At 36.4% G+C, this 27,681-nt stretch overlaps 3 protein-coding genes across 4 annotated transcripts; 1 reads left to right on the top strand and 2 right to left on the bottom strand.

Annotated features, from left to right (window-relative positions):
- The first annotated feature begins 265 nt into the window (after nt 1-265).
- Nucleotides 266-13,441, top strand: SSB (small RNA binding exonuclease protection factor La). The gene is made up of 12 exons (XM_032479656.1): nt 266-412; nt 2,133-2,207; nt 4,203-4,306; nt 4,393-4,567; nt 9,261-9,368; nt 9,455-9,555; nt 10,629-10,700; nt 11,024-11,066; nt 11,446-11,586; nt 11,951-12,137; nt 12,259-12,390; nt 12,706-13,441. The coding sequence occupies exons 2-12, from the start codon at nt 2,142-2,144 to the stop codon at nt 12,792-12,794; spliced, it is 1,218 nt and encodes a 405-aa protein (XP_032335547.1). The 5' UTR covers nt 266-412; nt 2,133-2,141; the 3' UTR covers nt 12,795-13,441.
- METTL5 (methyltransferase like 5) lies at nt 12,795-22,466 on the bottom strand. 2 transcript variants are annotated; one of them, XM_032479657.1, is made up of 8 exons: nt 22,102-22,243; nt 20,104-20,218; nt 19,547-19,728; nt 18,700-18,782; nt 17,624-17,708; nt 14,878-14,929; nt 13,319-13,368; nt 12,822-12,900 (listed from the first exon to the last, which is right to left on the bottom strand). In XM_032479657.1, the coding sequence occupies exons 1-7, from the start codon at nt 22,208-22,210 to the stop codon at nt 13,356-13,358; spliced, it is 639 nt and encodes a 212-aa protein (XP_032335548.1). In that variant the 5' UTR covers nt 22,211-22,243; the 3' UTR covers nt 12,822-12,900; nt 13,319-13,355. The 2 variants fall into 2 exon arrangements, with proteins under 2 accessions (XP_006182908.1, XP_032335548.1); XM_006182846.3 differs by lacking the exon at nt 17,624-17,708 and having other exon boundaries at nt 12,795-12,900; nt 22,102-22,466.
- A 3,467-nt stretch (nt 22,467-25,933) lies between these two features.
- LOC102510141 (nucleolin 2-like) lies at nt 25,934-27,485 on the bottom strand. The gene is given in 4 exon segments (XM_032479165.1): nt 25,934-26,177; nt 26,466-26,974; nt 26,976-27,109; nt 27,111-27,485. Coding segments are annotated over 4 exon segments (1,224 nt in total). The 3' UTR covers nt 25,934-25,971.
- Nucleotides 27,486-27,681: the final 196 nt, after the last annotated feature.

Below are 27,681 nucleotides of genomic sequence, written 5' to 3' on the forward strand. Positions count from 1 at the left end.
CGTATAATTAAAACAATTTTTTAAAAGTATAATCTGAAAAGAGAAAAAGCGAAACAACTTCATGTGAATGGAGAGCCTAAGTTAGGGCTGTAAATACAAAAGCCGTCCAGAAATACTTAAAAATAAATATTTACCCTCAAACCCTCCAACACCCCGCGGTACATTCTAACCCAATCTCCTCCAAGCGAGGCCGGGACGACTCCGGCAGCCGGAGCCCGAGGCCGGCGCGCATGCTCCTAACGCGGAACCGGTGGCCAGCCCGAAGCCCCGCCCACACTGGCCGCAAGGGCTGCCGGGACGGCCCCCATCTTTTTTGCGCGCGTTGGGCGAGCGTGCGGCGCTGGGAAGTGGAGACGTTGCCGTCCCTGTTAGTGACCCTGTGGCTCGGCTCTGTGGGACCCGGACCGTAAAGGTGAGTAACTCCCGGTGGGTAGAGAGAATAAGGTAAAAAAGGGCCTGCTTTACGTGCTGCGCGACGGCGCGTTCCCTTTCCTTGCTGCCTCACGCTAGGTGCGTCGGCTCCTCGCTTCCCTCGCGTTCCGGGCAAGCGCCGCGTGGGCCGCAGCCGGAGGCGGCTCGCTTGCCGCGGGGGCTGAGGGACGCGGGCCGCCGCGAGGTGGGGAGCCGGCTCCTGTGTTCCTCGCGGGAGCCGGGGATTCGACGCAAGTGTCTGGGGCCCAGGCGACCCAGTGGTTGCTTTGGGAGCGGGCTCTGGAGGTTTTTTGGACAGAGGCTGTCCGCATCCCCACTGCGTCTTTAAGATTTCTTATCTCCGCTTCCCAGGGTTACCGAATGCGGAAGTTAAGGTCCCACTGTGTAAGTTTCTGAGGAGGTTGGCGTGGGTTAAATATCAAAAGGTTCCTTGGATCTTGTGGAACAGACTGGAGGCCAGGGAATCAGGGCTGTAGGTGATCCCCCGGCGTCACTTTCTTGGGTTTTTGTAATCCTATTTCACGCACATCAAAGCTTCTGAGCGAAATCGGAAAGTATGGGTAGTGTTGACTTCTAGTTGCACATTCTGGGAAGGAGTCTCACGAAATGAAATTCCAAAATGGTGTAGGCCAAAGAAGTCTTATCGTGACTGAATAGTTCTTTTGTCTCACCCTTTGCTTTATTACCTACATCACGGTAATAAACTTAGAGTTGTGGTCGACAAACCAGTGCATAAGATTAGCCAAAATTTTGTAGTGAGATGTCGCAACATACAGACATGAGCTTCCAATGTACCCAGGTTATTGCATAGCAATTAACAGTGTATAAAGCGATGCTTCCAAGAAGTGTATCAATGGTAGTTCATCACTAGAGTTAATTAATGGCAGATATCTTTGATGCATTCTTACAAATATACTCTTGTACAATGTGTTTGGATGGTTTAATAGAGCACTAGAAGCAAGTAATATGAAGTCAGAAGACTCTAATCCCTAGCCGACCAACCTCACAGCCTCATTTTTTTCCTGCAATGCTATTGTCAGGGTTGTGAAACTGGAAATTGGCTGTAAGGTTAATCTATATATTAGTGAATTAGTAGGCATACCCCCGGTTTAATGTTGTTTTAGTGTCCCCAGGCCCTCAAATCATCATTTTCATACGTTCCTTAACATACAGCATTTAATCTAATCTTGACTGTAATGTTTGAATTTTTTTCATTTTCAACTTTTGACACATAATCTTGTTGAAAACAAGTTTTTGGTAAGTCAGCTGTGACTAATTTTAAAAGAAATTAAACCCACACCAAACAAGATTGAGATCCATAGTAATATACTGACAGATGGTGATCTGTTTAAACCTGGTAATGGTTGGTAAGGGGTTCAGTGGAGTTTTTTTTTCCACCCAAAGCTTTCTAGATCAGCTAAATGAAGATACTGCTCACTTAGTTATAGAAGATGGAACAGTGATTTACTGAAAGGGGTGTGGATTATCCATAGCTTTTCAGGTTTTCATCGCTTTTTCAAAGTTTTCTTTTGTTGAAATTTGAGAATTGAGTAGAGAAATTGAACCTGTGAAATTAAAAATTTTGACTTTTAGGAAACCAGTGGGAGGTTGATAATTTTGAAACATTGTTTTAATGGTCTTGAGTTTTATGTAGAAAGTAAATGAATAACCTCTTTATGCCAATTTGGGAAATTTTACAGATAGCCACAATGGCTGAAAATGGTGATAACGAAAAAATGGCTGCTCTGGAGACCAAGATCTGTCATCAGATTGAGGTATGATTCTTGTGGTATTACACTGCAAAAAGAGGCTCTTGGAAGTTTAGGGCTTCGAAACAAATACAGATAGAGCATTTAATTTCAGTACATTGACCTATCAAACATTTGGTTTGTCTTTGATTCTTGGAGTTAATAAACGTATGGTAGTCTACAGTTTTATTTTGGTGTAGCCAGTTTCTGAAGCAGAGGGACAAAAACAATTCAAAAGATAACAGTACAGACTTTTTGTGTGCTTTAGTTTCCTAGTCTACAATGTGAGGGTAATAGCAGCACTTTCTCATAAGGTGGTTGGAACGATTTACATTAGTTCATAAAATGTAAAACATTTACAGTACTGCCTAGCACATAATAAGAAAATACAAAAATCCTTTGTAAAATGCCTTCCCTATTAAATAACACTTTATTCTTGAAGGTTACGGTAGTTTTTTCTGTCCAATTAGTTCTCAGCTATTGTAACTTTTTACAGAGTATCTGTTTTCAAAGTTCTCTTAGAATTTTTTTTGAATTTAGGTTTTTAAGTTGGTGCCTTACAGTATCAGTGATGACTGCATGAGAATTATCCCTTAATTTATATTTGATATTCTTACTGAGAAACTTCAGATTATATTATTTCGTGGGTTTTTTTGTTTGTTTTTTTGTTGTTGGACTGTTTTTTTTTTGCAACTCAGAACTTTTAAAGTTGCACTTTTATTTAAAATTTCCCATTATAGCCTTTTTTTTTTTTTACTAATTTCTTAATAACTGTGTTACAAATTATTCTGTGTTTAATATTGAGAATAATACAAAAATGTATATAGAAAAAGTTAATGTCCCTTCCACAACCTGCCACCTCTCAGATCCCACTTTCTTGAGGTAATCAAGGTTAAAAGCCTGATAAATACCCTTTCACACACTGGTCAGTGCTTACTAACCATAATTTTTTCCCTTTCTCACCACCAAACATGGGATACGTTTTGGCGGAATAAAGTTTTGTGTCATCAATAATTTATACCATCCCCTCTTTAATATGTAAGACATTTCCAGTTTTTTAGCTGTAATAGTTCTATGATGAATATCTTTATATATAACTCTTACTAAACATGTTTACTGATTTCTCTAACATAAAACTAGAGGGAGGAGTATGGCCTCCAGGGTTGTGCATGTTTTTTAAAGAACTTGATTTTTAATACTTATCAGTTAACATCTCTACCTGCGTGGTCATCTTTTGGTATTCAGGCCAGTACTGGGTATTCTTGTTTGTAGAATTTTGGCCAATTTGTTAGGTGAAAATGCTATTTCTTGTTTCAAGTTACATTTCTTTGGTTAGTAGTGAACTTGAACTTTATAATACATTTTTTAGTAGTTTTTAAAAAAATATCCTTTATCATTTTTCTTTTAGGGTTTTCAGAGTTTTTTCCCTTTGATTTATAAGAATTATTAACAAACTTCTGTGTTTGTCTTTTACTTTTACGCTGCTTTTGGCCTTCCAAGTAGTCACACCTGGTCTTTTCATGTATAGTTTTTTTCTTTGTTTTCATACTGAGAAAGAGTGCCTCTGTGCTTAAATTAGATAAACACTCACCTATTTTTTTTTAACTTCTGGATTTTTCTAATTTTTAAAAAGTTAGAGCAATTAGCCAGTTTATTCCAGTTTCTTTTAAAATTTTAAAAATCTGTTCTTTGCACACTGATTTGAATTAAGAGGCTTTTCATATACTGAATCCTTAAATATCTTTCAGTATTAAAGCTTCCTAATCTGTTGTTGTATCTGTTAATTGTATTCTTTCAATAATCATTTTTTAGTTTTATCGTTCTGTTAATTTATATTATAAATATTTTGTTATAGTGTATTTAAGACAAAGTGTTTATTGCCAGTTAAATGTTTATTGCCTGTTAAATTTTGACATGTATTTTTAAAGATTAGAAATTGGTGATATAATGGTCATTTTTAAAACTCCAGGATTGCAGTCAATATTATAAAATGCTCTGAAATATATTGTAATTTTCTTGCAGTATTACTTTGGTGACTTCAATTTGCCACGGGACAAATTTTTAAAGGAACAGATCAAACTGGATGAAGGCTGGGTACCTTTGGAAATAATGATAAAATTTAATAGGTAAAAACTTAAAAAAAAAATTACTAGATTTTCTGTTAACAAATGCTACTCCTAAGTCTTAAAATGCTTTCATATGTATTTTTCAGGTTAAACCGTCTAACAACAGACTTTAATGTAATAGTAGAAGCACTGAGCAAATCAAAGGCAGAACTAATGGAAATAAGTGAAGATAAAACTAAAATTAGAAGATCTCCAAGCAAACCCCTCCCTGAAGTGACTGATGAGTATAAAAATAATGTGAAGAACAGATCTGTCTATATTGTAAGTGGGCCTTTAAAGCATTTAATTATATCTTAAATTTATTTAGAAAGAACAGAGTGGATAAGAATAAGGGCTCAGGAATCATAGTTTCACTACTTACAATATGTCCTTGGGCAATGTTCTTAACCACTCTAAGCCTTATCTTCATAAATGGGGATAATATTTTTATGTTAAAGAACCATTGTGAGAATTAAATTAAAAAACCCCATACAACATTGGACAAAATCTTTGGTGTATTGTAAGCACCCAGTGCATATCAACTGTTATTTATCAACAACTGAACTTGATGCTTTCTTTTACATATTAATTTTTAAGTAGATTTTTATTAATTCTGGAAAATTTCAGACATACGAAAGTAGATTGAATATATACTGTGCCATTCTCCAGTTTCAACAGTTATAAACATGATTAATCTTATTTTATCTTTGCTCTAACTGTACTATTTTGAAGTAAATCCCAGATAAAACAGTCGCTTTCATTGCACTGGAGAACAATGCCTCTTAACCAGAGCTATTAAGCTGTTTTTTTTTTAACACCTTTATTATGGTATCATTCCTGTACAGTAAACTACACATATTCAGGTGAACAATTTGGTGAATTTTGATAGATGTGTACACCAATGAAACCACCACCACAGTCAAGATAGCTAATATTTCCAACACTCCCCAAGAGGTGCAAATTTCAAATTCCCAATTTATCCCTTCCCACCTCCTTTACGCCCTGGTAACCATAAGTTTATTCTCTATGTCTGTGAGTCTGTTTCTGTTTTGTAGATGTTCATTTGTGTCCTTTATTTTAGATTCTACATGTAAGTGATATATGGTATTTTTCTTTCTCTTTCTGACTTCACTTAGAATGACAGTCTCCAGGGCCATCCATATTGCTGCAAATGGCATTATTTTAGTCTTTTTTATGGCTGAGTAGTATTCGTGTGTGTGTGTGTGTCTGTGTGTGTGTGTGTTTGTATCACATCTTTATCCAGTCAATTGTCAATGGACATTTGGATTGTTTCCATGTCTTGGATATTGTAAATAGTGCTGCTGTGGACATTTGGGTACATGTGTCTTTTCGAATTTTATTTTTCTCTGGGTATATGCCCAGGAGTGGGATTGCTGTATCATATGGTAAGTCTAATTTTAGTTTTTTGAGGAACCTCCATTACTGTCCTTCATAGTGGCTGAACCAATTTACATTCCCACTGACAGTGTAGGAGGGTTCCTTTTTCTCCACAGCCTCTCCAGCATTTATCGTTTGTGGACTTTTTAATGATGGCCAATCTGACTGATGTGAGGTGATGTCTCATTGTAGTTTTGACTTACGTCTCTGTAACAATTAGATATGTTGAGCATCTTTTCGCGTGTGTGTTGGCCATCTAGATGTCCTCTTTGGAGAAATGTCTATTTAGGTCTTCTGCCCATTTTTTGATTGGGTTGGGCTTGTGTTTTTGATATTAAACTGTATGGACTGTTTGTATATTTTGGAAATTAGTGCCTGTTGATCACATCATTTGCAAATATTTTCTCCCATTCTGTAGGTTGTCTTTTTGTTTTGTTGATGGTTTCCATAGCTGTGCAAAAGCTTTTAAGTTTAATTAGATCCCATTTGTTTATTTTTGCTTTTATTTCCAATACTCTGGGAGCTGGTTCAAAAAAAATATTGCTGTGATTTATGTCAAAGAGTGTTCTGCCTATATTTTCCTCTAGGAGTTTTATAGTATCCAGTCTTACATTTAGGTCTTTAGTCCATTTTGAGTTTATTTTTGTATATGGTGTTGGAAAATGTTCTAATTTCAGCCTTTTACAGGTAGCTGTCCAGTTTTCCCAGCACCACTTATTGAAGAAACTCTTTTCTCCATTGTGTATTGTTGCCTCCTTTGTTACAGATTAATTGACCATAGTGCATGGGTTTATTTCTGGATTTTCTAACCTGTTCCATTGATCCATGTGTCTGGTTTGTGCCAGTACCATACTGTTTGATTACTGTAGCTTTGTAGTATAGTCTGAAGTCAGCATGATTCCCCAAGCTCCATTCTCCTTTTTCAAAACTGTTTTGGCTATTCAGGGTCTTTCGTGTTTCTATACAAATTTTAACACTTTTTGTTCCAGCTCTGAAAAATGTCATTGGTAATTTGGTAGGGATTGCATTGAATTTGTATATTGCCTTGGGTAGTATGGACATTTTAAGAATATTCTTCCAATCCAGGAACAAGATACATCTTTCCATCTGTGTCATCTTCAGTTTTTTTTTTTTAATTGAAGTACAGTCAATTACAAATGTCTAAATTTCTGGTGTACAGCACAATGTCCCAGTCATGCATATGTATACTATATTTGTTTTCATTTTTTTTCCATTAAAGTTTATTACAAGATGTTGAACATAGTTCCCTGTGCTATAGAAAAGAAACTTTTTTAAAATCTTTTTTTATATATAGTGGCTAACATTTGTAAATCCCAAACTCCTGAATTTACCCCTTCCCACACCCTCATCTTCAGTATCTTTCATCTGTGTCTAATAGTTTTTGGAGTACAGGTCCTTTGTCTCCTTGGGTAGGTTTATTCCTAGGTATTTTATTCTTTTTGGTGTGACAATAAATGGGATATTTTGGTGTGATAATAAATGGGTGTGATAATTAATGTTTCTTTAATTTCTTTTTCTGCTGTTTCATTGTTAGTGTATAGAAATGCAATTGGTTTCTCTATATTAATTTTGTATCCTGCAACTTTACCAAATTCATTGATGAGTTCTAGTAGTTTTCTAGTTGCTTCTTTAGGGTTTTCTTTGTATATTATCATGTTATCTGTGAACAGTGACAGTTTTATTCTTTTCTGATTTGAATTCCTTTTATTTCATTTTCTTCTCTGATTGCTATAACTAGGACTTCCAAAACTATGTTCAATAAAAGTGGCAAGAGTGGACATCCTTATCTTGTTCCTGATCTTAGAAGAAATGCTTTCAGCTTTTCACCATTAAGTATGATGTTAGCTGTGGGTTTGTCATATATGGCCTTTGTTATGTTGAGGTATGTTCCTTCTGTGCCCACTTTCTGGAGAGTTTTTATCATAAATGAATGTTGAATTTTATCAGAATCCTTTTCTACATCTATTGAGATGATCATATGGTTTTTATTCAGTTTGTTAATGTGGTGTATCACATTGACTGATATGCAGATATTGAAAAATCCTTGCACCTCTGGGATAAATCCCACTTAATCTTGGTGTATGATCCTTTTAATGCTTTGTAGAGTTGATTTGCTAGTATTTTGTTGAGGATTTTTGCATCTATATTCATAAGTGATATTGGCCTTTAATTTTTTTGTGATATCTGTCTGGTTTCAGTATCAGGGTGCTAGTGGCCTCATAAAATGAGTTCGGAAGTGTTTCTGCCTTTGCAATTTTTTGGAATTGTTTCAGAAGGATAGGTGTTAACTCTTCTCTAAATATTTGGTAGAATTTGCCTGTGAAGCCATCTGGTCCTGGACTTTTGTTTGTTGGGAGTTTTGAAATTACTGATACAATTTCAGTACTAGTCATTGGTCTGTTCATATTGTCTATTTCTTCTTGGTTCAGTCATTTCTGATTTTATTAATTTGGTTCCTCTCCTTTTTTTTCTTGATGAGTCTGACTAAAGGTTTATCAGTTTTGTTTACCTTTTTGAAGAACCAGCTTTTAGTTTCATTGATCTTTTCTATTGTTTTTTAGTCTCTATTTCATTTATTTCTGCTCTAATCTTTATGATTTTTTTTCTCTACTAACTTTGGGTTTTGTTTGTTTTTCTTTAGCTGCTTTAGGTGTAAGGTTAGGTTGTTTATTTGAGATTTTTCTTGTTTTCTGAGGTAAGCTTGTATCGCTGTAAACTTCCATCTTAGTACAATTTTTGCTGTGTCCCAGAGGTTTTGGATCATGTATTTTCGTTTTCATTTGTCTCAAAGTATTTTTATATTTCCTATTTGATTTCTTCAGTGATCCATTGGTTGCTTAGTAGCATATTGTTTAGCCTCCACATGTTTGCAGTTTTTGAATTTTTTTCTTGTAATTGATTTCTAATCTCATAGCATTGTGATCAGAAAAGATGCTTGGTATGATTTCAGTTTTCTTAAATTTACTGAGGTTTGCTTTGTGGGCCAACATGGTCGATTCTGGAGAATGTTCTGTGTGCACTTGAGAAGAATGTGCGTTCTGTGATTTTAGATGGAATGCTCTGTAGCTATCAAATCTGTCTGGTCTAATGTGTCACTTAGGGCCTGTATTTCCGTATTGATTTTCTGTCTGGATGATCTGTCCATTGACGTAAGTGGGTTGTTATGGTTCCCCACTATTATGGCTGCTAACAATTGCCTTATACATTGAGTTGTTCCTATGTTGGGTGCATATATATTTATAATTGTTATATTTTCTTGGATTGATCTCTTGATTATAGTGTCCTTTGCCTCTTGTAACAGTCATTATTTTAAAATCTATTTTGTCTGATGTAAGTATTGCTACTCCAGCTTTCGTTTGGTTTGCATTTGCATTCAATTTTTTTCCATCCCCTCACTTGTAGCCTGCATGTGTCTCTAAAGAGCTATTAAACATTTAAGTGACAGAGAAAGACAGAGAAATATTTATCCTGGCTTCATTTCAAGACAAAATGGATCAATTTCTGACAAATTGTTTACTTGAGATGTCATTTGTACATTTCCTCCTACTTTTCACAGAAAGGCTTCCCAACTGATGCAACTCTTGATGACATAAAAGAATGGTTAGAAGATAAAGGTCAAGTACTAAATATTCAGATGAGACGAACATTGCACAAAGCATTTAAGGTATGGTTGTATGATGTTACAGACTTCTTCTAGTTAAAAAAATACATGGGATGTAACTTAAAAAACTTCTCTTCCCTTTTTAATAGGGATCAATATTTGCTGTGTTTGATAGCATTGAATCTGCTAAGAAATTTGTTGAGACTCCTGGCCAGAAGTACAAAGACACAGACCTGCTAATACTTTTCAAGTAAGCCTTTTTGCTGATGTTTCTTTTGGCCACTTAAGTTATCTGGAGTTGATACACTGGGGTAAGGAGTATAGAGTAGCATTCCCTACAATAGGACCAGTATTTTTAGTATCCAGAGGCATCCTTTGAGAAATGCTTGAAATTCGCTCAGTGGAAACTACTATTCCTTTGAAACTGTAAGAAAGTGTTTGTTAGTACCTTTTCATTAGCAGTTAATAAAAGAGGTTAAAGTTTAGTGCTTACTTTGCATCTAAAACTTACAATTACGCTTGTTGCTAAAATGTGAGCTTTTGGTGAGGTTAGAGAATAAATCATGGTACAGTTTTTATCTATTCTTACTTGTCATGGTCTATATATATGCATTTATTTTTATATAGTACAAAGGATTATTTAATTTTGTCTCATTATTCAATTGTGTGTGTCTAAAAATTATCAGGCCATTTTCATAAGTTAGTTGTAGGGCCATAGTCCCCTACTTTTGCATTGCACGATCTTAATGCTGTATTCTAAATCTAATGGACTGTGAGGTGCAGTGGTAAATCATGCTATCAGTGTTAAACTCTCAAAAGGAATTTTTAACTTGTGATTTTCATAATTGCTCTTACTATTGGGTCTCAGGAATTTAAGAATTTTCTTTTCTTTTTTTTTTTTTTTTGAAATTAACACTAAAAAACTATGAAACAAAGTAGTTGTATCTTTCAACTTACTTTTTTCCCCTCTGTACATGAAAAATAAGAACCAACATGAGATTCTTAATGGATATAGGGTTTTTGTGGTCATGAAAATGTTGTGAAATTAATTAGTAGTGATGGTTGTATAATTCGGAATATACTAAAACTCACTGAATTACCTACTTTAAAAGGGTGAATTTTATGGCATGTGAATTATTTCGTAGTAAAGTTGTTATTTAAAAAAAGTAAGAGTGGCTTCCCTGGTATATTTTTGAATTGTAAGTAATTATGTTGATAGAAAATGCAACATTCATTTCTATGCCATGTCTTAAATCATTCAAAATAATTTGCAGCCTAATTTTTGTTCTCAAGAACTTGGCCTCTATGTTTTGTGTCCTGTAGGGAAGATTACTTTGCCAAAAAAAATGAAGAAAGAAAGCAAAATAAAGTGGAAGCTAAATTACGAGCTAAACAGTAAGTATGTTGAGCTAATTGTGACATTTTAATTCATCAAAGCATTGACAAAGGTAAAGTTAAAGGTTCTTGGAAGAGGAGCTGGTGAGCTCTGAAATGAGTAGCAATAGGTCTTTCTTTTGCCAATGAAACATTGAAGTCTTAAGCTACCTTGATAATCTGGGCCACATTATGTTGCACTTTAGCATTGGACAGTCAGAAAACCTAAGGACTGACTTTGGTTATTAAGTAATTTAGTCATCATGATTAAGGTACTTTATCAGGGTTCAGTTTTCTTACACATAAAGTAAGTGGAAATGTTCTAATGATATTTTTGTTTGTAGAGAACAAGAAGAAAAACAAAAGCTAGCAGAAAATGCTGAAATGGTAAGTATATATTACTGGTATTTAAGAAATCTGTAACTCAAAGTTATGAGAATAAAAAGCCTGAGGACTTATTAAAAAAAAAATAGTAAGCAGGTCTACAGTCATTGCACTGAAGTAACAGCCAAATATTGCCTAAAATTACTACTTGTCTGGTACAATATGGTTTATATAATAACTATTACATATTGGAGTAAGCTAAAAATTAGAAGCCATCATAGAACCGTTGTTGATAAAGGAAAATGCACCAACTATTTTAACTTACTTAACTACTTCAGAATTGCATTTTAGTCTCTAGCTTATTCTTCGTATAAGTGTGAGTGGTTTATGCCATTTCTGGTTTATGGTTGCTTTAAAAAAATTGCCTTTTATATTTTTATAGAAATCTCTAGAAGAAAAGATTGGCTGCTTGCTGAAATTTTCAGGGGACTTAGATGATCAGACCTGTAGAGAAGATTTGCACATCCTTTTCTCAAATCATGGTGAAATCAAATGGATAGACTTTGTCAGAGGAGCCAAAGAGGTTTGGAAATATTCATATACTTTTTAGCAATCAATTTAAAATCCATAGAAACTTTTCTTTTAGATGACATTAGTACAAGAAAGCAAATTTTTGTTAATGTGTTTATGAATATAGTTCCTACTGGTCATTTACTTTTTATTATTGTTGTAACTGGATGTGATGTCTGATATTTTCTGAACTATGCTATATGAATAACTGTTGGGATTAGTGACTGTAAGTTTTGTAATAACTTCCTTCCTGATCAGTAAAAATCATTAAAACTGATGATGGCATAGAAGATGTGAAGGGTAGGAAAAATTCATTGAGCAAAGGAATTAACTATGGGACTTTAAAGAGTGTGGCTTTCATTTTCTCTTTGGTGTAGGGAATAATTCTATTTAAAGAAAAAGCTAAGGAAGCACTGGATAAAGCAAGAGATGCAAATAACGGTAACCTACAATTAAGGAACAAAGATGTGACGTGGGAAGTACTAGAAGGAGATGTGGAAAAAGAAGCATTGAAAAAAATAATAGAAGATCAACAAGAATCCCTAAACAAATGGAAGTCAAAAGGTCATTAGTTCTGATTTATCTTGGACAGTTTAAATCATTTGCTTGGGTAAAAATTTTAATCAGTGTTTAACATTGATAAGAGATTTAAAACATTACTGATTTCTCAATTATCTCTCTACAGGTCGGAGATTTAAAGGAAAAGGAAAGGGAAACAAAGCTGCCCAGACTGGGTCTGCTAAAGGAAAAGTACAGTTTCAAGGCAAGAAAACTAAATTTGATAGTGATGATGAACGTGATGAAAATGGTGCATCTGGTAAGTTTTTCTAAGTCCTTTGGCACTTTAATGAGAAATTATTTGTGGGAGAGAAAAGCAGTGTGGTTTTACAACTTCTGTGTAAGTGATGTTCTCAGATTGTAAATGATCCTGGTTATGCTGTTTTACATGTGTAAAACAAAAGATGTTTAGAAGCTAAGTTTAGAGAGCAGGTCTGTACCAAAGGAAAAGCCTTTTTTCATGGGTGTAGGCAGGTTGTTGCTAATCCTTTTAAACAAGTATTTTTGATAGTTATGCTCAATATTAAAATAGAGTAATGCTTACAGTGAACTTAATGAAATTGTTATTGTACAGGACCAGTAAAAAGAGCAAGAGAAGAAACAGAGAAAGAAGAACCTGCATCAAAACAACAGAAAACAGAAAATGGTGCAGGAGACCAGTAGTTTAGTAAACAACATTTTTTTTATTCATTTTAATTAAGTTTTAAGCTGCTTTTGTCTTTGGAGGCTTTTAAAAAGAAAACCGAATTAGGTCCACGTCAATGTCCACCTGTAAGAAAGGAAAATTTTTTTATTGTTTAACTTGTCTTTGTTTGTTATTCAAATGAGTATTTTTTTTATGTATAGTTACGTTTGTGTTATTTCAGATGATTCAGATATCAAAAGATACATTCTTCCACTAAATTGCCTTTGTAATATGAGAATGTATTAGTACAAAGTAATAAAATGTATACTGCATAAAAATAAACTTAGTTTATTTTTTATTTTTGTGCCCAAAGCATTTGAGAAAGAATTTACCTTAAACCAGAGTATTGGCTATTCTGATTATACGCCCATCCTATAGTCAATTATTCTATTTTCTAAGCTAGGTTTCTGTATTTACTTAAGCAACTTGATAACATTAGAAATAATTACTTATTGAAGTTTTTCAGTACCAAATATAGATAAACCAGAATCAAGAGACTTACTGATTTCTTTTTGTGAAATTTGTATGATGCTGGCAGGTCATATCGCAGCTCTAAAACAAAAGCCACATAAGGATAAAAACTGTATTTTCAAACATTTACCACCCTTGACTTTAAAAAAAAAAATTAAGTACTAAATGCTGATAGGCAAAATATTTTAGACCTGTCACTAATTTATCCAGGACTGACTTGATGTATCCCCATGATGAGCCACAGTAAACTGAGTCTGGCATTTTGCTATTTTGCTATTTTTGGTCATTTATACCAAAATTTAAGGTTATGGGGAAGAGTTTAGAAGGATACAAATAGACAAAAAGGTATATCCTATGAAAGTATAGATAGTACCTTCCTATTTTTATTTTCCTAAATTGTAGCTCCCAGTGTCATAACCATGCTTATTTAAAAAATTTCTGGTCTGGATTTAATAATGGTAGTAAGTAGCTAATTATTTTCCTACTAAACTCTCAAATGAAAACCCACTTTTCATATTCTTTTCTAAAGGATAATGTAGGTTCTCCAAACTCGGTACTGACCAATTTTAGAGTGATGACAGTAAGTCTACTTACCTGTTTCATATTTTGCAACAAATTCTAACTCTAGATCACATGTCCCAAATTTTAAAGTGCAATTGAATCACCTTCAAATCAAATCCTTGTTAAAATACAGATTATATAATTCAGTGGGGCTGGATAGAGCCTGAAATTCTGCAAATCTAATAACAAGCTCCCAAGGAATGTCAGTAATAATGGACTACACTTAGAGTAGCACGGCTCTGGGGCTTGGTGCACTTCTACTGGAATTGTTCTAAGAGCTCTGTGTTGCATATTATAATACCTTAAACTAGGCAAGGAATGACAACACTGAATATAATAGGAAGACAGACCTTTTACAAACTACATTACTAATTATGAGGTAATAGATCCAGTTATGGAGTTAATACCACACTGCTAATCCAGTCAGTTTATTATTGTGTAAAAAAATTTCCCGTATTGTACTCTTAATTCAGGCTTTTCAGAATTACTTGGATTATAGTTAGCTTTTAGGTATATGCTTTTTCCATTTTTATGTTTGTGAATATTATCCAGTTTACTAATAAAAATGTATGAAACATGATTTACATAGTGTGGATGATTATATTCTATCCCCCACTAAAAAAAAGAAAAAGCTTCATGTTATTTATTTAACTCCAGGGACAATTAGAAAATTGACATAGGAAGGTAATAAAGGCATAATCTGGTGGTTATTTTCCAGGAATGGATTTCAAACTGAGGTCTGACCAACTCCAAGCCCAAACTCTTAAAGTCACTGTGATGCTATATAGGGTTCTGTCTGAGCCTGGAGTGACCAAATATTTGGGTGCTGTTAAAAGTTTTCAGTAAAATGCACAAATTAGTACAGTCTTGAGCAAACACTGATACCTTGCCTTTGCTCCATTTCTAACCCATTACCAACCACACACTAAAATACATGTTCTACAGTATCTTTTCTGTAGCACCTGTATAAAAATTCTGCATGTTTGCTTTTGAGGTTTGTTTTTGTGAGAAACTTAAAAATTATCTTACCTGCAATAATATCTGTCTTGATTTTCCATTCTGCAGCTTTCTTTTGAATGTGCTAAACATAAATAACATTATTGTGAGCTGATTTTGAAATAATTAAAAATTGCTTTTTACTAATATTTTTATTAGTAAATTTTCAAGCTTTTAAAATTTCATTAGGATTTAGGCCCTTGAAATTTTTTCAACTGGATGGATAATATTTTGAAAAGAAACCAAACCATTTAATAATCCAAACCAAATTACATAATTAAATTCAAATAATAAAGCTCTTATTTCAGAAGTCCATCAAAGTTCATAATGTACTCCTGGTTTCTGCGCATTATTTCATCAATATATATACAGCTATCCTGGAAACCATTCTGCAGAGAACTAATTCCATGGACTATTCAGTGACAGTATGGTATAGTAGTTAAGAACATGGTTTCTGGAACCAGACAGCCTGCATTTGAACTAATTTATTATTTATTAGCTGTGTAACCCTGAGCAAATTCTCATTCTTTCTGGGCCTCAGTTTCCTCATCTGTTAAATGAGAATGATAATGGTATCTCATCAGATTGTTGTAGAATGTGAAAGAGAAGTGCTTTGAACTGTAGTGACACACAAAGTACAAAGTTGGGGGGGGGGGAATTTGTCCATAATCCCCTAAATAAGTTATGTGTATAATTTTCTGGAAACCCTATAGCAGAGTTATCAGTATTTGGTATAAGCATTTTGTTCATGTTGGTAGTGTTCACAGTACTCAAGTTGATTGATAAAATAGTTAATTTTCCCAAAATTTGAGGTTTGGATATTTCCATTATAAACAGTACTGACAATATATTTGTACTTGTAGTTTTTTCTTGAACAATAAATACCCCAGTTCTGGGCATATTTTCCCCCCTACTTTGAGATCTAGAATTTCTGTATAAGGATGTAGACTTTAATGCAAATAATACTATAATTTAATGGAATCCTAGAATCCTTGCTAAATTTTTGAGAAATCAGTTATTTGCTCTCTGAGTCTTAAGATTAGTGAAAGAGGTTTTAGATGTTAGATGATAGAGTGGAATGTGGTTGGTTTGAGGAGAGATGTCAAAGTATGAATGGGGTAAGCTTGGGATAAACACTTAAAGAACAGTGCCTGGCTTACCTATTGTGCTTTAACTATGAGCCAAGAACTAAATTCTCACAATGCCTAATGAAAGAAGATATGGCAACGGCTTTGAGAGTCATCCATGTTACTAGCATATCTGCCAGGATATGCTTAATTCAAAAACTTTTATCAAATGCACCTATATTATGAGTACAGGGCCAAACACTTCTAAAAGTCAAGGATCTATAGTTAAGGGGTCTGAGGTAAGCTTCAGTGACAGTTTTACTAATTACATAGAATACTTAAATTATCACTAGTTTATAGCAGATACATCTACAGCATAAACTAAGGACTATCTTAAAATTAGTTCATTCATCATACCTCCTTCACAGTATACACAATACAAACCACACTAATTTCTTAAATTATTTAGTTACTGTGCTAATGAAATACTTCCGCACTGCCTAAATAAAAATGTATTTGATGAAATGTTTGCTTAAAATTCTATTAAGCCAGCCAAGTCAGTACTAATACTGCTGCCTCCTGGTGGTGGAACATGGCAATACCAAACAATGAGGACAGGAGTTCATGGGTAATGTGACTACAGGAATTCATTCCAGTAATTAGACTGCTGCTTAATTGCACTTTTTAATGGCATATTTTACTTGGTTTGTATGAACTGTGTATGAGTAACCTAAAATTTACGTTATGCCAAGCTGTGCAAAAGAGTTCATAGCAGGCCTGACTGCTTATCCTTACAAAGGTCTACATTATAAGGTTGGCCCTTGGCTGGAGTATGGAAATTTAGATTTGGGGAGTGTTTCCACTCCCTATCCCTTAATTGGTAACAGTGGTTCACGGTGTTTATGCTGAACACCTATTTTCTACTTGGAGTCAAAATTTGGGTATATGCCAGGGAGAGAGTGCCTATGTGATCAGTCCTCAAAAACCCTTGGCACCAAGGCTGCAATGAACTTCCCTGGTTGACAACATTTCACATGCCTTGCTACAAAAACTCCTTCCTGGAGGAATTAAATGCATCCTGTATGACTCCACTGGGAGAACTCTTGGAAGCTTGCATCTGGTTTCTCCTGGCGTTTGACCCTTGCACTTTCCCTTTGCTGATTTTTCTGTGTCCTTTAGCTGTAATAAATCAGAATCACGAATATGACTATATGCTCAGTCCTGTAAGACTTCCTTGTGAACCATCAAACCTGGGGATGGTCTTGGGGACCTCCTTAACACGGGCTTTTTAGATACCAATAATTACCGGTGTTTATTCTTACTTACTGAATAGGGATTTATTTACCTGTAAAGTTGTGTTGTGTTCTGCTGCTTATCTATGTTTACCACTACTAATTGTTAGCAATATACAGGCGTACCTTGGAGACACTGCAGGGTGAGTTCCAGACCATCGCAATAAAGTGAATATCATAAGAGTAAGTGAAATCACATGAATTTTTTGTTTCCCATTGTATATAAAAGTTCTGTTTAAACTATACTGTTGTCTACTAAGTGTGCAATAGCATTATGTCTAAAAATACATATCTTAATTTAAAAATACTATATTGCTAAACAATGCCAAAATAATTATAATAGTAATATCAAAGATCACTGATCATAGATCACCATAACGAATATAATAATTTAAAAGTTTGAAATATTGCAAGAATTACCGTAATGTGACAGAGACACAAAGTGAGCAAATGGTGTTGGAAAAATGGCACTGATAAGACTTGCTTGATGCAGGGTTGCCAAAACCTTTAATTTATAAAAAATGCATTATCTGCATAGAGCAATAAGATGAGGTATACCTGTATATTTTTTAGCTGTGCAATTATATTTTTAAAGGTTATTAAATTACCATATATTCAGAATTTATTTCCAACTGAATTTCAGTACACTATATTTACACAAAATATTTTTACTACAAAACTACTTTAAAATCTCTTAATACATGTGTAATTTAAAATAATAACAGCTTAACATAGCAATTGCTAGACACTGTTCTAAGCGATTTGTACATATTAACTCATTTAACCCTCACAACAACCCTTGAGTATAAGGTACTCTTCGTTCCTTATGCTGTAAGAGTACAGGTGAGTACAAGATAGGTGACAAAAAATGAACTCAGGTACCTTGATGAAGATAACACAGCTGGGAAGCAGCAGAGTTCGGACTTGAACCTAGGTAGTCTGGCTCTACAGTCTATGTTCTTGATCACTAATGTTATATGGACAGTAAAAAAATATACTGGCCCACCCCCAATTTTCTGGAATATGTCTTATATTCTCTCCTGTGTTACATGCTGGACATAAAGATTAATGGAAGAAGTGGGTTCTGAACTCAGACTCGTTTAGTTCCCACAGTTATACCATAATTCTCTATTCCTGAATTATATAGTCTCTTTCCTGGTAATAGTTCCTGTCTGAACAAAATAGAGCTAATCACAAATGCTAGCTACTTAAAGGGAAAATTTAGTTTTTAAGTGCCATATGTTAAAAGGTCAGGAGAATTAGATACCCTGGTTATTTAGTATTCACAGTAAATCCTTACTGTCATGACTTTAAAAATAAATGACACAGTGGGGAGGGTATAGCTTAGTGGTAGAGTGCATGCTTAGCATGCATGAGGCCCTGGGTTCAATCCCCAGTACCTCCATTAAAATAAATAAGTAAACCTAATTACCACCCCCCCAATAAAAGGCAAAAAAAAAAAAAAAAAAAGACAATATCATGATGATTGAACTTACTTCTCTAGTTGAGGATTTGTGTAAAGAATATACTGTTGTTCTTGCCATTTCCAAAGCAGTCTTCAGAAATGCCATATCTGTCCCTATTAAGAGTGAAAAAAGCTCCTATTTAACTTATATACCCATAGTCAAAATAGAAGATTAAATGAATCCTAGGTATTTAGAAACATTTTTTCCAAACTCCAGAGAAGCCACTTCAAATACCTTCTGTAACAAGGCAGGGTACAAATAACCAAGCTATCTAAGTATCTTTTAAGGTTTAAAACCAGAATTATTCTGTCTCATTTAAATGAGGATAAAGTAAAAATTTTAATATTATATTCCAAATTAATGATTTTCAAAGAAGGCAGAAGGCAACAGGTAAAGTAGTAGTCAGAATGGTGGGCGCAGGTGGAAGGAAGACTTTTTAAACTATGCATGTCTTTTCTTCCTCTTACTGACTTCCTACCCTCCTTGCCCACAAAATACATAAAATAGACACAGTGAGTCACTGTTACTGATGGACACATGTTCAACCTTCCAATGTTGAGGCATTAAAAAGAGCCTCTAAAAGTATAAAATTCTTTTTAGGATTCATAATCATTCATAAGAGTTAGGTAAATCATTCTAGAAAGTTGATGAAGTATACTTAATTGAATAAATTTGTTCACTTAGCACAAAGAATTTAAATTCCCTAGCCATGCATTAAACAAGTTGAAATTGAAATTGTAATAACTATACAGGTAAGACATTGGTTTATTTAATGAACAGTGATAAAAATCACTCAATCCAAACAATCAATGAAAAAATGTTTTTTAAAACTTGCTTTTCTACAAAGACACCAGTGAACCTGATTCTTGTTACTAACCTTTATTATTTTTGGTCCCAAAGGGAGGATTCATAATTACTGTATCAAATGACTTGGACATTCTGTTAGATAATGAGCACACATCACATTGAACCATGTCAACATTTGTTAACTCAAACTCTTCTACGTTCCTACTGAATATTTCCAATGCATCTTCATCTATGTCAAATCCAACACACAACCTATAAATACAAAACACAAAGAAAGAGTGGCTACTTATGGCTCCCAAGTCAAAACAACAAAACCATATACCTTATACCTTTTTAAGCCAACTGGCCAAGTGCCAGTGTTTCCTCTCAACAGCATGGTCTCCCAACTTTGTCAGGAGTCAGAAACTCAGGTTTATATAAAAGAGGCAGCTGACTACTGCTATTACCTTTTTTTTTTTTTTTTTGGTTTGTTTTGATGTTCTTCCCATTCAAAATGTACTCAGTATTAGATTCTTGCTCCTCTCCTCTCATACAGTAGAGTCCCACAATTATAATTCAGTTGATTTTATTCAAGCTTCTTATTAAAACCACCCGATACCCAAATAGTATACACCCTGGGTCACATACCCTGCTCCTAGCATTGCACTTCCGATGCTGAGCACGCCACAGCCACATCCTAGATCTGCAACCACTTTATTTTCAATGTCATCATATGTGTTATGGATTGTATACAGCATACATGCTAAAAGATCAGAAAACATATCAAGGAATAAGCAGGCAAATTGATGACCAAAATCCAATTTATGCAAATGACTCTTTGTAGAACGATTTCTTGTCTTGGATTATTTAGTCCTCTCCCAAAATGGTATTCTAAATTATTTTTTAAAATAAGGTATAATAACTTGGTATGTAGTGAAAGTTCCAGAGGATGACAACACATACTAGTGTGTCCCCCCCAAAATAGTCTGCTGACAATGCCAAGAATGATAAAACTTTGAGGTAAAATGAGAAAAATAAGGTCAAAATGTTTTTTCCTCAACCTATTCAAAATGTTGCCATACACATCCATATATCGGTTTTTTCTTTGATGTTGAGATATTGTTTTTATGAAAGGATGGTAAGAATAAATAGATTTAAAAACATCTTTCCTTCTCAAAATATAAACTTGGTAACCCTATATCAGTTTCCAAAATTGTTGTGAAACTTTACTGTGAAAACATGTAAGTCTGGGAACCACACTAATACTGGACAAGCATTAACACTAAAACAGAACAGAACTTTTTTACAAGCTGTCACCAGAACAAGGTACTATAATTTCAAGATAGAATAGAAAAGGAACAATGTAGCCTTTAGACACATAGCTTCATAATCTACAGACACTATGTTCATAATCTACCAATGAGACCTCATAAGAACTACTGAGGCACAGAGCAGAAGCTGCTGTGGTGGGAAAGGGATCTTTCAAATACACACAAAGGTGTGGGATACACTTAAGGTTAAAGTATGAGTATCTCCACTGATATCCCTGTGGATATCTGAACCCACCAAGGTCTGCCAGCCATCACTGACACTCCAGGATCCAGAGGTTTTATCAAAAAACACAATTACAGAGACATTCAGGCTGACTGTGCTGTTGTGATTGTTGCCGCAGGTGTTAATGGCTTTGTAGCTAGTATCTCGAAGAATTAGGGCAACCATGTGCATGTTACACACTGGGTTTGAAACAACTGATTATTATTTGGAAAAACAAAAAAGATTCCAAGAAACCCTACAGCCAGAAGACATTAAAGAAATCATTATCTAAATTGAGAAAACTGGGCTTACCCCAGACGCAATTTTGTGCCAATTTTTGGTTGTAAATAAGACCATCTGTTGGAGTTAAGTGCAGGTATACACGTATTTTCCTTGACTGTCTTTGACAGCTTAGAAAAAGAACTATGTTGAAGGGAGAGGAGATTCCTCCTTGCAGATATTACCAACAAATTAATTTTCCTAAGACTCCTCCAATGACTTTGGTAATATATTTATTAAATATAAATGGTTTTTCCTGTGTTCTTTTATTCCCAGTATCAATCTCTCACATAAAGCAACACTGCTGATTCTCAGATCATCTGTTAAAATTGAAATGCATCCTCATCTTTCTATAGCACCTATTTTGGATTTGCCAAAACTCAAGTGTTTTCACCACCAACTCTAGTATTCATTTCTAGGGAAGAGTATAGCGCATAGGAATCACTGCACTGGCAATTCGTTGCACTAGGAAACTGACCCTTATTCAGCAAATGTTTGTAGTACCAGATGAAACTCCTCTAGAAACTTGTGAACAAGACAGCACCTTTTTTGCCCTCGAGGAGTTTATAGTGTAATGAGATTAACAAACACATTAAAACTATGTCTGACAGTGTTAAGGGGTATGCAGAAAACCAAACAGTAAAACGACAGTGTGCTTGTGCATGGGATGCCTCCAGCTGTGATGTCAAGGAAGTCCTCTCTAATGCAAAATGTAATCTTAGAGCATAATTCCTCTAGACTTTCTTTGTATCCAAATAACTGTTCTGTTTTCATGATGGAATGAATAGACAGGACTAACCCCCGAAACGCGGGCGTGATCAGCAGCCGCCCTACCTGCAATGTGCGGTCTGGTTGGATACTGTTCTAGGAGTAGCTTGGGCTTTTTGAATCCATCCACTTGTTGCAGGCGACTCTCTAGTTCCTTAAGCCTTAATTTCTTCATGTTTTAAAAAGTGTGCGCTCGCTGGGATCAACGGCGCTGGATCTGCTGAGAAACCTATTTCATCTGGATCTCCTCCCAAACCCTGAACCTCAGCCTCTTTTTCAGCGCCTCTGGCTGATGGCCAGGCTGGGGACGCAGGCGCGAAAGGTACAGCCGGCCCAGGCGGCTCCCGATCTCCTCCCAGCGCCGGCAGCGAGCGGAGTTCTCGGCCAGTTTCTGATCCGCCTCCGGGGTGTCCCGCGCCGAAGTCTCCAAGACGATGTCCGACTACTCCGAGATCCACGGAGGCGTTGGCCTGCAAGCGCTTCGGGGCTCCTCCAGCCGCCTCCCCGCACTCCCATAAGCTGCCCGAGCCGCCGCCGGGACCGGAAGCGCCGCCACGCACGCGCACACGCGTCCGCCAGCCAGCGGCCCGGGGCCGAGCTGCAACCGCGGCCCCGCGCACGGGTTCCGCTGGCGCCCGAGCTCCTCCTCCGCCTGCACCGCGGTGCTGTCCGCGCCAGCAGGAGGAGACAAACAGCTGGGCCTTCTCTCAGCCTGTCGCATGGCCATTATCCTCTAGTTTGTCCTTGAGTATCGCCAGGCCGCCAAAGGAAGGAGGAAGAAAGAGGGTGAAAGTGAGGGTGAAAGTCACAGTCACTTTGTTTTAATGCCCAGTGTGGCCTTTTCTGCCTCCTGTCGCCCAAACCTATTCTCAGAAGGTAGCAACCTACACTCATCTTTGCTTTCTTTGCCGCTCGTATGCCCTAATTTGTTTCCCTCTTTTTAGGTCAACTGTGTCACTCATCTCAACTCTCACAGGCTGGTGACGTCAGAGAAGCCCAAAAGAGAGAGTTTAGATTAAGGAATAGACGTGGTGTCAAATGCGGGAAAGAAATTAGGCTTCCATAGAGCAGGAGGAGAAGACAAGTTGTAGTGGATTGTGGACTAAACGGAAGTTAAGGAAGTAGAAAGAGTAAATGTGAACAATTCTTAAGAAAAGTGGCTACGAAAGGAGGAGTTGATGCTTAGTAAGGTTTGGGGAAGCTTTTTTTTTTTTTTTCAATTGAGAGAATTCGTGAACATACCTAAATTCAGACAGAATAGAGGTAGTAGAAATGTAGGAGTTCAAAACACAAGTTACAATCCTGAGAAGAAAGGATCCAGTGCTTAAGTGAAAGGATTGTCCTTAATTTGGGGAACGGCCTCGTCTTTTCATTACCAAAGGAAGAAAAAAAGGAGTGGATGGTGGAGGATGAAGTAGAGGGAGTGGTGTCTGAGGCTGCTGCTTCCTATGGAAAGAAGAATTCAAAGTAATCTGTTATGAGGATTAAATGAGCTAACATGCGTAATGTTCTTAGCGCATAAAGTTAGTCCATTCTTTGTCACATAACAAATGCCCAATAAATGTTTGGTGGTGGTGGTGGTATCTGTTGAGAGGGAGGAGCTAGAGGAAGCAGTTTGAGCCAAATGGATGATCCAGACTAGCCGGATATATGGAAGGACAATTGACCCATCTGAGGTAAAGGCTTTTTTTTTTTCTATTTTTCAAAATTAAATTAAAATTAGTATTTTGAGGTAATTGTAGATTCATAGGGAATCATTAAAAAAACCAGCACCTAGAGATCCTGTGTGTATCTTTTACCCAGTTTCCTCTAAGGATAATACTTTGCAAAACTGTAGTACAGTATCACAACCAGGAAATTGACAAATACAGTCAGGACATAGCATTTCCATCACTGCAAAGATCCTTCATGTTGCCATTTTGTAGCCACACCCATTTCACTCCGCCCCCAACCCCTCTTAACCCCTGGCAACCATTAATCTGTTCTGTTTTTAGAATCTTGTCATTTCAAAATTTTTATATAAATGGAGGCATACAGTATACAAACTTTCGGTACTGGCTTTTTTCTACTCAGCATAATTTTCTGGAGATCTTTCCATGTTGTTGTGTGTGTCAATAGTTTGTTCCTTTTTTACTGCTTCGATACGGATGTACCACAATTTGTTTAAATGTTTACCCATCGAAGAACATCTGGGTTGCTTCAAGTTTTGTTTTTTGTTTGTTTTTTTTAGCAAGATAACCAACACGCAGACTTTAATAAGTCCTTGAAATACAAAAGAAGATGGGGCTGGGTCTAAGGATAATAGAAACATAACTGCTGAGTGTCACATTCTTCAAGTTTTTGTCTGTTATGAATGAAGTTGCTATGGAAACCTGTGTACAGTTTCCATAGCAACTTTATGGAATTGTGAACATAAGACTTCATTTCTCTGAAATAAATGCCTGGGAGTACGATTGCCGGGCCCTATGGTAATTGCGTGTTTAGTTTTTTAAGAAACTGCCAAACTGTTTTCCATAGTGGGTCTACCATTTTACATTCCCAACAGCAATATGAGTGATGTAGTTTCTCTGCATCTTAGCCAGCATTTGGTGTTGCCACTATTTTTCATTTTAGCTATTTAGATACATGTGTAGTGATATATCATTGTGGTTTTAATATGCACTTCCTTAGTAGGCTAATGATGTTGAATTTTTTTATATGCTTCTTTACCATCTGTATATCCTTTCTGGTGAAATGTCTGTTCATTTCTTTTGCTCATTTTCTAACTGAATTGTTTGTTTACTGTTGAGCTTTGGGATTTTTTTATATATTCTAGACACTAGACCTTTGTCAGATAGTGGTTTCCAAATATTTTCTCTCAGTTTGTAACTTGTCTTTTATCCTCTTAGTCTTTTGCGAAGCAAAAGTTTTAAATTTTGATGAGGTCCAATTTATCATTTTCTTGTTATGTATAGTGCTTTGATGTCAAGCCTAAGAACTCTTTGTCTAGCCTTAGAACTAAAAAAAGATTTGCTTCCATGTTTTTTTTGTGAAGGTTTTATAGTTTTCCATTTTTAAAATTAATCCATTTGAGTTTGTCTTGTATAAAATGTCACATTTAGGTAGAGGCTTTTTTTTTTTCTTCCTTAGGAATGTCCATTTGCTTCAGCACCAATTGTTTAAAAGGCTATACTTTCTCCATTGTTGTTTTTGCATCTTTGTAAAAATTTAGTTGAGTTTACTGGTGTGGGTAAATTTCTGGCTTTTCCAATGTTCCATTGCTCTATGTGTCCATACATCCTCCAATACTGCATAGTCTTGATTACTGAAGTTATATAATAAATCTTGAAATTGGGTAGGCTGATTCCTATCACTTTTTTCTTCTTTCTATGAATTATTTTAGCTATTCTAATTCCTTTGCCTTTTCATGTAGATTTTAGAGTAATATTGTTCTGTCTGTATTACATAAAATTTCTATGATATTTTAATAAGGATGAGTTAAATCTACATTTGTTTGTGGAGAATTGACATGTTAACTATATTGAATCTTCCAGTCCATGAATGCAGTCTCTTTCAGTTTATTTAGACCTTCATTTTCTTTCATCAGTGTTTTGTAGTTTTCTGCATGTAAGTGTTGTACATATTTTGTTAGATTTATACCTAAGTATTTAATTTTTATTTTGCAATGTGTAAGTGATTTGCATCTAAAATTTTGTTGTGCACTCGTTCATTGATAACAAATAGAAATATAGTAGATTTTTGTATTTATCTTGTATCCTGCAATCTTAGTAAACTCATTTATTAGTTCTAGGAAGTTTTGGGTTTTTTGTTTTGTTTGTTTGTTTTTGTGTGTGTGTGTGTGTGTTTTTTTTTTTTTTTTTTTTTGACTGCTGAGCGGATTTTATTTTTGCACACAAGAATGCAGGACAACAGAAGGCTTATCTTTAAACTGAGCTCTCAGTGGCAAGGTGACTCCTGTCCTGAAAAGGGCTGAGGCATCCTAAATTTCAAGAGGTCCAGGTTGAGGTCTAAGAAGGTGTACGTGCTGTCGTCATGATGCTGGAGATTCTTGTAGGTGGTGTTGTGGAGGCGGAGGCATGTGCAGGCCCCTGTGTGTGGTCCAGGCCTTCCACTGGGGTGGCTGAGTCTTCCATGATTTCGTCCTTTTCCTCAAGCTTCAGTCCTGCTGTCTTTTCATCCAATGCGTCTGTTATGAACAGGAACTGGCTTCAAATTTTTTATTGGTAACTGATCTTCCAACTCCTCCTTAGTCTTCAAGAGTCTGTCTGCTACTGGCTTTCCCACATTTTCGTTTCTGAGCAGGGCAAAAGCCGCCTCCCCGTCAGGTTCTGGTACTTGATTTTCTCCACGTCGTCCTCCAGTCCCAGGAGGAGTCGCCTGCAGCTGTGTTCCTGTTCTAGTTTCTGTCTATGGGGTGGGCGCTGGGTCGCCGTCCGGTCGTGTGGAAAATCCGGATTTTGTATGGTTAGATGAGACTTTTTTAACTTCAACTGCCTTCTGGCTTCCTTTATCGATGTCATTTGCTCTACCTGTTCTGTGCAATTGTTTTTCCTTTCCACTTTGGTTTGTAAACTCTTCACCCTCTTGTGACGTGGGTGCTGTGGTTTTTGGTTTGGTGTCTTTTCTATCCTCTAAAGGCTTCCTGGAAGCCCCTTTCTTCTTTGCCTGGCGGGGTCTCTCTGGAGAGCTGAGGTCTGCATGTGGCTGCAGTGACACCCCAATTTGGGGGGATCCATTTTCAAGGGAACGGGGGGCCTCTGCTTTGGGGAACCCTCTTCTGCCTCTGCATTTCACTGGATGGTCAGCTCCTTGGCTGTCACCCTCCTCATCGGACTCCGAGTCAGAGGAGCTGGACGAGGACGAGGACAAGTCACCTGTCCCTCTCCTGCTCCCCGGGACTGCGTCTGAATTAGAACCTTGTTTTCTGGATGGAGACAACTTTTTGAGGAAACTCTACCAAAGTCTTTCTTGACAAACACGTCGGAAGCCCTTCCTCTGTGACCATCAGGCTGTCACCGGGGTTGGGGTTAGCTACCGTCCTGCCTCCGTTCACAACTGACCGGGAAGAACTGGGTGGAGGTTAAGTTTTTAGACAATTCAGCTGCTGGTGGGGTGGCTAGTGGCTTTCCCCTCTCCTTTGGTTCCTCTACATTTTTTGGTGGACTTTGCTTCTTGGGATTTGGTGGCAGTCCCTTTTCATTCTTTCCTGATTCTGCAGAGAGAGAAACTGTAGGAGCAAGTCCTCGAAACACTCGGGCTTCTAGCACGGTCTTCAGCGCTCCTGCTCGTCCTTGCCGCCAGGGCTGCGACTCGGCGCGGGCCGGGCGGGCGGAGGCCGCACCGCACGGACGCGGGAAGTTTTTTGTTTTGTGTTTGGTATATTCCTTGGAGTTTTCTATGTAGAAAATCATGTCAGCAACTAGAAATAAATTTACTTCTTCCTTTCTCATTTCTGCGGCTTATCATTCCCTTGCTTGTCTTACTGCACCATCACTTCTAGTGCTATGTTGAGTAAGAGTGGTGAGAGCCGACATCTTTGCTTTGCTTCCAGTTTTGGAAGAAGAGCATTCATTCTTTCACCATTAAGTATGGTGTTAGCTGTAGGTTTTTTGTAACTATATATCATCAACTTGAGGAAGTTCTCTA

The sequence above is a fragment of the Camelus ferus genome, chromosome 5 (genome assembly GCF_009834535.1).
Source record: "Camelus ferus isolate YT-003-E chromosome 5, BCGSAC_Cfer_1.0, whole genome shotgun sequence".
Taxonomy (NCBI): Eukaryota; Metazoa; Chordata; class Mammalia; order Artiodactyla; family Camelidae; genus Camelus; species Camelus ferus.

Excerpts from the sequence above, each read along its gene's own strand:
- SSB (XM_032479656.1), top strand. The coding sequence starts at position 2,142 with ATGGCTGAAAATGGTGATAACGAAAAAATGGCTGCTCTGGAGACCAAG. Across the intron at positions 9,369-9,454 it reads CATTGCACAAAGCATTTAAG|GGATCAATATTTGCTGTGTT; the intron begins GTATGGTTGTAT and ends CCTTTTTAATAG. Across the intron at positions 12,138-12,258 it reads AAACAAATGGAAGTCAAAAG|GTCGGAGATTTAAAGGAAAA; the intron begins GTCATTAGTTCT and ends ATCTCTCTACAG.
- METTL5 (XM_032479657.1), bottom strand. The coding sequence starts at position 22,210 with ATGAAGAAATTAAGGCTTAAGGAACTAGAGAGTCGCCTGCAACAAGTG. Across the intron at positions 19,729-20,103 it reads AGTGCAATGCTAGGAGCAGG|GTTGTGTGTTGGATTTGACA; the intron begins GTATGTGACCCA and ends TTGTATTTATAG. Across the intron at positions 14,930-17,623 it reads TGTGTCTCTGTCACATTACG|CACATTCAAAAGAAAGCTGC; the intron begins GTAATTCTTGCA and ends ATTTATGTTTAG.